At 45.7% G+C, this 8945-nt stretch overlaps 1 protein-coding gene across 1 annotated transcript; it reads right to left on the minus strand.

The window, feature by feature from the left end:
• Nucleotides 1–1606: 1606 nt before the first annotated feature.
• On the minus strand, nt 1607–8479 carry LOC123162344 (nicotianamine aminotransferase 1). Its single transcript, XM_044580139.1, has 7 exons — nt 7972–8479; nt 4433–4772; nt 4122–4340; nt 3744–3803; nt 2311–2466; nt 2135–2228; nt 1607–2002 (listed from the first exon to the last, which is right to left on the minus strand). Exons 1-7 carry the CDS (start codon nt 8247–8249, stop codon nt 1881–1883), a joined length of 1269 nt encoding a protein of 422 aa, XP_044436074.1. The 5' UTR covers nt 8250–8479; the 3' UTR covers nt 1607–1880.
• Between the last annotated feature and the right edge of the window lie 466 nt (nt 8480–8945).

The raw sequence follows: 8945 nt of genomic DNA on the forward strand, positions 1-8945 counted from the left end.
GCATGACCAAGCGTAGCACTTCTCGGTCAGGCATGACTTGACATCTCCACCGAAGCTCCATGCAAGACGAAGTCGCTCCACCTCCTGCCTTTGACTTCCAGCGCTGCTCCACAAACGATGCTCCCAAGAGAGAAACGCGACCGTAGTGCCGCCATCGTCCGATCTGGAACACCAGATCCCAGGGTTTCCCCTGGAGCAGCACGAGTGGGTTGACAGTAGTTACACGACGATGCCTTCATCAAGGTAACGGCGTAGAACGCCGCCATCGCCTGTCGTCGGCTTGGTTTTCATCGGCAACCATGTCTCCCCAACTCGCAGCCCGGACTAGATGATGGATCTCGAGATCCGGTCACCAAGCTTCTGGCCGGCCACCGCCGACGAAGAAGATGACCACCACCACTGGCTACACCGGCCAGAATAGATCTGTCATGGGTGCCGCCAAGCAGTCCATCAAGCCCTCGACGCCGCCGCCGATCTAAAGCCAGATGACATGCCGCCGAAGACCGCATCGCGCCGCCGCCAGATCCAGGCCAGCCGCCGCAGCAGCCGCACGTGGCCCGATGCATGGCCGACCGCCACCACCGTCGAAGCCAACACCGTCGCTTGTAGATCGACCGCACCTCCACGCATGTTGGGGTCCCGTCACCCCTGAGACGCGGGAGGGAGGAAGAGCCCCCGCCACTGCCGTCGGCCTCCGGGCGCAAGCCGGCGGCGTCCTCCGGCGGCGGCGGAAGGAGGGGAGGAAGATGGGCTAGGCCTCGGCGGCAGCTAGGGTAGCCACCCGAGTCACGCGAGCGGGGGGTGACCGAGCGGGGATCTGTGGCGGCCGCTGGTCTTCATCATCTTTTTAAGTGGTCGTAAGCATGTGAGACCAATTAAATACTTGTGTACACTCCTAGTAAACTCATTAATCTCTTGATAAATTGCCCATGATCATCAAAACATACTTAGACGCCAAGATGCACTTTTAGAAATATAGATCATGATACAACATGTTCACCTACATGATTCGGTGCAAAAAAAATTACTGTATGAGTATGCATGAGAAACATAAATTATTCCATATTGGAAATTAAATTACATGGTGTTCGAATTGTAAGTTTTTTTTCTATTTCTTGCCCAGGATGCATACGAATATGTTTTTTGCAGCAAAACTTTCGACTGTATATATGATGCAACGTATCTAGGTGTTGGTAGGTGGGGAAAATCCGCTTTTCATTGATGGCACGTACCCTTTGTTAAAAATAGGACCGACAAAGGTACGTCTATCAACATCATGGGTTTCATGTACTCCCTCTGTCCGGAAATACTTGTCATCAAAATGAATAAAATGGAACATATCTAGATGTATTTTAATTCTAGATATATCTTTTTTTTATCCATTTTGATGACAAGTATTTTCCGACGGAGGGAGTAGATGTCTAGAGTAGTTGAAGTGTTTTCCCCTTCAAACATTTCTGGTATTTCATTTAATTTAATTAATATTACAGCTTGTGTTCAGTCTAATATTGTAATCCTCACCCACATGAGAGCTTCGGTTGAGAACATAGGAAAACAACATCATAAGGCACTGTATATACGCCTAACCCACCCAATCACCCATGCATCAACCTTCCATAAATATTTTTTTGAAAGGACCTCTCATAAATATTTGGTCGTATGTAAAGAGATCTCACAATGTGAAAGAATGATAACTTATACGCAATACTACAAGTGAAGGGAGCAGACAATCATGACATAAACTGTGCATGTTGCACATGGCAGTGCACTATTTTTTGGCAAACCCCTATATTATTTATTGGAAATGATGTCTAAGCCATTACTGAAGCCCCAATAGGCATTGAGGAAAGTAACGCGGTGTTACCACCAACTCATGAGCGCTAATTGGCCTGTGACTGATGCCTCCTGCAGAAAGACTTCACCCTTTCGAGCCCTTGCTTCAGTGTAGGTGGCTCCGAAGCAAAGGTGATGCGCAACCAGTTCATCATGCCCAAGGATTTCCCTGCAAATAGCAGTTAGAAGTTAGGGCATATCTCAAACAACAAATGGAAAAGAATGGTGTGCTGAAAATATATCATCAGGGGTGTTTGCATCTCGACGTAAACAGCTATTCGTCTGTTCTGCTACTGCATACCAGGCAACAGTATAACTGATTCCTCCTTCGCCAATTTGCTGCAGAAGTCTACGTCGTCACGAATGTCTGACAATTGTGACACGTCCAGTTTTACCTGCAGAACATAGTGTTAGTCCACCTCCTTTCAACATCCAACAATGTGAAGCTGCAAACATTGTTCTCTATATGTGCCTTACCATCATAAAAAATGAGCCCTCTGGTTTGTGGGGACAGGTAATACACTTGATTTCGTTTATGGCATCATAGCATATATCTGCAGTCTCCTTCAACAGCTTGACAATGATGTTATAGAATTCATCATTTGTGTTCTTGATAATATGAGGAATAGCTCCCTGGTGCATGGACAAGACAACTTAGAAGATGTGATATTTTCAACCCTCTACGACAATGTCATGGGAACACTATGCACCCAAATCACTAATGAAAATACTTGAAACTTGTCGGACAGGAAACCATACTAGTTTACTCTCTAAAGGTTTAATCCTGCTAAAACAGGTGAAGTATGGTGCTGATTATTTAAGCAGCAGGTGATTCCTTTCCAGCACAAAAAACGCACTGCATGTCTATGATTTGCATCAACCACATCAGAGTAACAAACCAGTGCAATTAGTTGGTTTCTTACTCCACACAAAAGCGGAGAAAACACATCATTGCATATAGAGGTATTTGAAATAAGTAGATTCCACATAACTACACATATTTCAGTGTAATTATCAGAAAATTACACATGTTAGTTTGGACTGTATTTCATCAAATTACACATATTTTAGCACAAGGTTCCAATAAACTGCATTATTGTTGAATCCCATTAGTTGAAATGGAGTCTGACATATGAGACTTACCTGTCGGTGTAACTGACATGTGACACGGCAGTAATAACAATAATCAAAATATGCGAGGTTTCGTGAAATATGCAGTTTATTGACAATAATGAAAAACAGAAAGCACATTTAGCAAAAAAATTTAAAATTTTAAAAAGTGAAGTGTGATAAAGTAAGACATCCTTAGGACTCGATTTTTTTTTGTTTGGTGGTGGAGAAACGAACTAGTGGTTGCACTAGGATCATACATATGACCCAAAGTTTAATTTAGATACTTCTAAATGTGCTATAATTAAATTCTAAATAAATAGTTTATTTTTGTTTACTTTTCAAACTACACATTTCATCAAAACTATTAGAGAATGACACATTTGACAGGAAAACACAAACTGCGGCTGCTGGATGGTAAGTTCCACTTGTCAGATTCAGTCTGATAAAATAGGAACCGGTGCTTGTGTGGTTTTCTGAAATGTTAATAGGAATTACTCCCTCCGTCCGGAAATACTTGTCATCAAAATGGATAAAAGGGGATGTATCTAGACATATTTTAGTTCTAGATACATCTCTTTTATCCATTTTGATGGCAAGTATTTTCGGACGGAGGGAGTACATGCATTCTCACTGTGTATTGCGTGTAAACAAAAAGACTGTTCATCTACCACATGAATTTTCCTTAAAGTAACTATGCTAAAGTAGAGAAATAGGAACTTTCCAAGTTTGCTAACTATCCAACTACCTAGATATCATGTAAAGGTGATGAAATGACTGACATCACACTGTTGACTAACCTGAAGAAATGTTGCAGGACCTGATATTATACTTATGAAGCTTCTGAGTGAATCAACAACCTAGTAGTAGACACATCAGAGAAAAATCAATTAAATATCAAAGGATCAATAATATATCTGCAGCCTTACCACATCGTATATGACTGACAAATTAAAGTTTGAGTTGGTGGAAGCAACTAATCCTCATAGGAAATTTTAGAGGAACGAACATGCAGGACGTGCTGACCAGTATTTCAGAACTCGCAATTCACACCTCACATACCTTACCAGTTAGGAGTTAGTAAGAATAATACAACTCTGTTACAAGTATGAACATCCTGAAGTGATCTAAATTAATAAATTTACAAACAGATGCACTTAGATATTAATAAGATTCACCTTAGTTTTTCTCAGAATGCCTTTAGGGTCACAAGTTGCTATCCAACCAAGCCTCCAGCCAGGTACAGCCCATCTCTTTGATATAGCTCCCAAAGTGATTACCGGAACAGTCTCTCCAAAAACACCCATTGGCACAAAAGGTGTGGTACCATAGACAAGGTGACCATATACTTCATCAGCAATGACTAAAATACCGAGCTTGCTTGCTATATCTGCAATCTAATTGAACATGGAAGCAACAAAATAAGCTCTATTACAACAAATAAAAAGAGAAGAAAGGTTGCCTAGCTCTGTACAAACGCAATACTAACCTTGGCCAAATGTTCGTAGGTATACACACTACCACATGGGTTGTTGGGGTTGGTAATCAAAATTGCAACAGTATTCCCATCTGCGAGAGCTTCAACAGCTTCCAAATCAACCTCCCATCCTCTCTCCGGGAGAAGATCATAATGCCGTACTTCCATCCTATGAAACACAGCATGTGCTTCGTGTTTTGGGTAGCCAGGCATTGGCAGCAATATGTTGACGCCTGCTTGGCCAAAAACAGACATCACAGTCTCGATTGCTTGGCTACCTCCACAAGTGAGGAAAATATCATCATGGGAAATCATGTAAGGAAGATCACGTGACAGATACTCGGCAACAGCCCTGCATTTCAACAGACAGTTTCAACACAAGTAACACAGCACATACATATTTTATTTTATTTTGAAGATCAGCACATACATATTACTACGTCGGCATCAAAAAAAAGTGAACGGACCCCGCGTCGCCCCCGCTCGGGCGACTCGGGTGGTACCCAACCCTAGCCGCCGTCGGGGCCGAAACCACCTCCTTCCCTTCCTCCTGCCGCCGCCGTCTCTCCCGCGTCTCAGGGGTGGTGCGGGGCCCCTACGCGCGTGGAGGCGCGGGCGATCTAGCAAAGCGGCGGCGATGGCTGCGGCGACGGCGGCGGTGGCCTGCCCTGCCCCGGGCGATGGCGGATGCAGGCGCGTTAGGCTGCCCGGTCACGGGCGGCTGCGTGCGGCGAAACGCCTGGTTCGGGCGGCGGCGTGCGGTCTATGCTGCAGCGGCGCATCATCTGGCTTTGGATCGGCGGCGGTTTCGAGGGCCTAGTGGACTGCTTGGCGGCACCTTCGGGCAGATCTGTTCTGGCTGGTGCAGCCGGTGGTGGTGGTCGTCTTCTCCGTTGGAGGTGGCTGGCCAGAGGCTGGGTGGTCGGATCTCGAGATCCGTCATCTAGTCCCGGCTGCAAGTTGGGGAGACAGAGTTGCTAGTGAAAACCGAGCCGATGGCAGGCGATGGCAGCGTTCTATGTCGTTACCTTGATGAAGGCATCGTCGTGTAACTACTGTTGACCCACTCGTGCTGCTCCGAGGGAAACCCTAGGATCTGGTGTTCCAGATCGGATGATGGCGGCAGTACGGTGTCGTTTCTCTCTTGCGAGCATCGTTTGTGGAGCAGCGCTGGAAGACAGAGGCAAGAGGCGGAGCGGTTTCGTCTTGAACAGAGCTTCGATGGAGATGTCAAGTCATGCCTGGCCGACAGGTGCTACGCTGTGTCATGCCTGGTCGGCACATGCTATGCACGACAGATCTTCCAGAGTCTCCGCGTTGGGATGGACGAGTGCAGGGCGGTGGAGTTGTTGGGCGCCGTGGTGGCGTCGACGGATGGCCAGACTGGCAAGGATGATGCGGATCTCTCTCCTGAAGATGGGACAGCGGCTCAATGATGATGGTGGCTTCTAAAACGTGTGCATGTGTTGTACGCTTTAGGTCTGCTGCACAGGTTGTTGGTTCCGATACGTTATATGGATGGATCGGCGACGACATCGGTTATAGATATGGGGAGCGAGAGCACTCCACATTATCAAGTTTGTACTACCTCCGTCCTGGTTTATAGGTCCCTTTTGTAGTTTGTGCCAAATTTTGACTAAAGATTTAACTAACAAAATGTTAATGCATGTCAAGAAAAATTATCTTACTGAATTCGTATTTGAACATAGTTTTCAAAAATATAATGTTTGGTGACATGCGTGAACATTTTGTTAGTTTAAACTATGGTCAAAATTTGGCACGAAATACAATGGGGACCAATAAACCCGGACGGAGGTAGTAAGTATGAGTGGAGGCTTCGGGTGGCTTGATGTATGTTCTTGTCAGACCTTCGTGGAATAATTAATAAAGATGACTGCATGCATCGACTGATACAGAGGCCGGGGGTTTAACCTCCTTTTCAAAAAAAAAAAACATACACAACACATGAAAGATTTTCATAGACCGTCGTACTTTGAAGAACACTCTTGGTGGTTGCTGAATCTTGAGACATGTATACATGATTAAATGTTCCATCTAGATAGGAAAAATGATGAAGATGAAGGTGGAAAATGTACTTGCTTTTTGGAAGAAATATTCCCTCTTATATCCTCTCTTTTTCTCCCCGATAACTAGAGGCGTTTCGAAGAGCATTACTTCTTTTGTGTCAGCTTGTTAATGCAGAGAGAGCAAGGGGTTAAGAAGTACTATAAATATGGTAACTCTCTATTTTGGCAACGTTTGATGGTAGCTCCCAAATTTATTCTATGTCTTTTGTGAGAACAGGGTGATATCCAAGTGGTGTGGTTGCAGTGGCGCACATTGCCGATGTGTGTTCAACCCCTGATTGATTTATTTCTCAGGGTGAAGAAACCAATATCTCGTTGTACATGCTTACAAGGCTTTATTTCAGTAATGTAAGGCTCCTAACCTTCAATAAACTATTGACGCCATGCATAACTGTTCCCGCCATCTAGCATAAATTGTTCCCGCGATGCAATATTCTATCCACCATGCACGTATTCCAAAAAGTGGTTTCCAGAGACCAACGGCGTGGAGCGTTGATTTGGTTGAACCATGGTCCCATACAACATTATCGATGCTTTAAATTCATTTTTCTGTGCTTTTAACTTGTCCTCTTTGCCTACTGAAACTCGGATACCTTTGGGGTGCTTAGTTGGAACATTTTCTGAACAAGGATGGAAAAAGTCATGTTGGTTGGTTGTACCTTTTTTTTTTTGCTAGTCCATATTGAAATCTTGGAATGTTCTATGTCTCCCAAACAAATTAGTAACAGACGGCACTCCATTTGATTTGGCTTCGCCTTTGATTGTTCACTTTTGCCCAGAAAGAGGTGCAGCCTAAAACGCTGCATCTTAGCTGATCGGCTTTTACATGTGATTATGAATGTCTCCAGTCTCTCGTAGGGTTGCTTCCTCAATAGGCTTTTGATTGGAATTATTAGGGTAATAGGCTGCTTGCATGTGCTTGGTGTATGTCCAGTCAATTAAAGAGGCTATGTTTAGAAATGGTCCGCAGCCAACTATAGCACTGCTGCTGCTGCTGCTGCTGTGGAGACAGAACTGTTGTGAAAATGCACAGAACAGGATGGAGTGTGACGACTCACATTTGTGCCCTGCTTTTGTAATAACCTAAATGTTGGATGATAGATCATATATGTAAACATTTTCTTATCACAAGTTTCATTCACAATAATGGAACTTGGGAGTGATCTATAATGTTTAGAATATCTGGGGAAGCTGCTGAAGACAAACCAAATCATTGGAATTGAAACGGATAAGGGGGAAATCACATGCAAGATTAATATAGGGCAAAGTAGGTCTGTGGTATGAACTATGTGAACTCTCCATGACAAACTTATACATATAGCTAGTATCAGCTCACAAACAAAATCTAGGACCTAGCAATAGCAATAGCAGTCACTCTGTAGTCTGTAGTTCACTCATTCAGTTCAAGGCGGTCCATGTATGTTCTGAAAGAGACAATGGCAAACGAGAGAGACGGACACAGACCTGCGAGCGGGGAGGCCGGTGGCAGGGGTGGGGTACCCATTGTACTCGCCGGAGCGCACGGCCGCGACGAGGGCCTCCTCCGCCTCGGGCGCGGTGCGGAAGGAGGGTGCGGAGGAGGGGTCGCCGTGGCTCAGCGGGATCACGGGCCGCGGGCCGCGCTCGTCCAGGCAGGCGTGCACCTGGAGGAGGGCCTTCTGGATGCTCCTCTCGCCGGCGGCCGACAAGGTCGGGTTCGGGGCCGCGAAGCGCCACTGCGTGCTCCTCCCGCCGTCTTCCATCGCCGGAGCAGCCCACGGGGCGAGGAGCCGACGTTTCAGACTTTCAGTTCAGATGGCGAGTAGCTTTGTCGTCGGCGTTTTGTTGTGTGAGGACTGAGGTGCAGGCGAGAAAGAAGGATGTGTTGGAGAAGATGGTCGGAAGTATAGTCGCCGACGGTGCTCTGTTCTACTTGTTGCTCAAGTTGGTCCTCTCTCTCTGTCACCTGCTCGTTGGCCGTGGCCGTGGCCGTTCCGTCCCGGCCACCTTCCTCTCTTGTCCTCACCTCACCTCTGTGCATTCCGAGGCCATCAACGGGGCCCACTCATTACTATTTTTTGAAAATCATTACTCCTGGCAGGAGAGCTGCTCTCCCACTCCTCACTAGCTAACCACGTGTTCTTATCTGGAAGGCTACTGACAAAGATTTTGATCTGAAACACAAACAATGTATCCACACTCTCTCCCACCCTCTCTCTCTCATTGTTGGGCTTTATCCATATACTCCTTCCGTTTCAAAATGAGTGTCTTTATTTTGCAATAATTTTAGTATAGGGTTATACTATAATTGAAACATTTATTTTTGGACGAAGGGCCATTCTCTCTCTTCCGCCCTCTCTCTTCTTTTTCCAGAAGCAACTGACCAGGCCAGCCCAGCTAAAACACGCCGCGGGGCCCATATACTCTCGCGGCGATTACTATTTCACGCGCTGGTCGCT

This window comes from Triticum aestivum, chromosome 7B (genome assembly GCF_018294505.1).
Source record: "Triticum aestivum cultivar Chinese Spring chromosome 7B, IWGSC CS RefSeq v2.1, whole genome shotgun sequence".
Taxonomy (NCBI): domain Eukaryota; kingdom Viridiplantae; phylum Streptophyta; class Magnoliopsida; order Poales; family Poaceae; genus Triticum; species Triticum aestivum.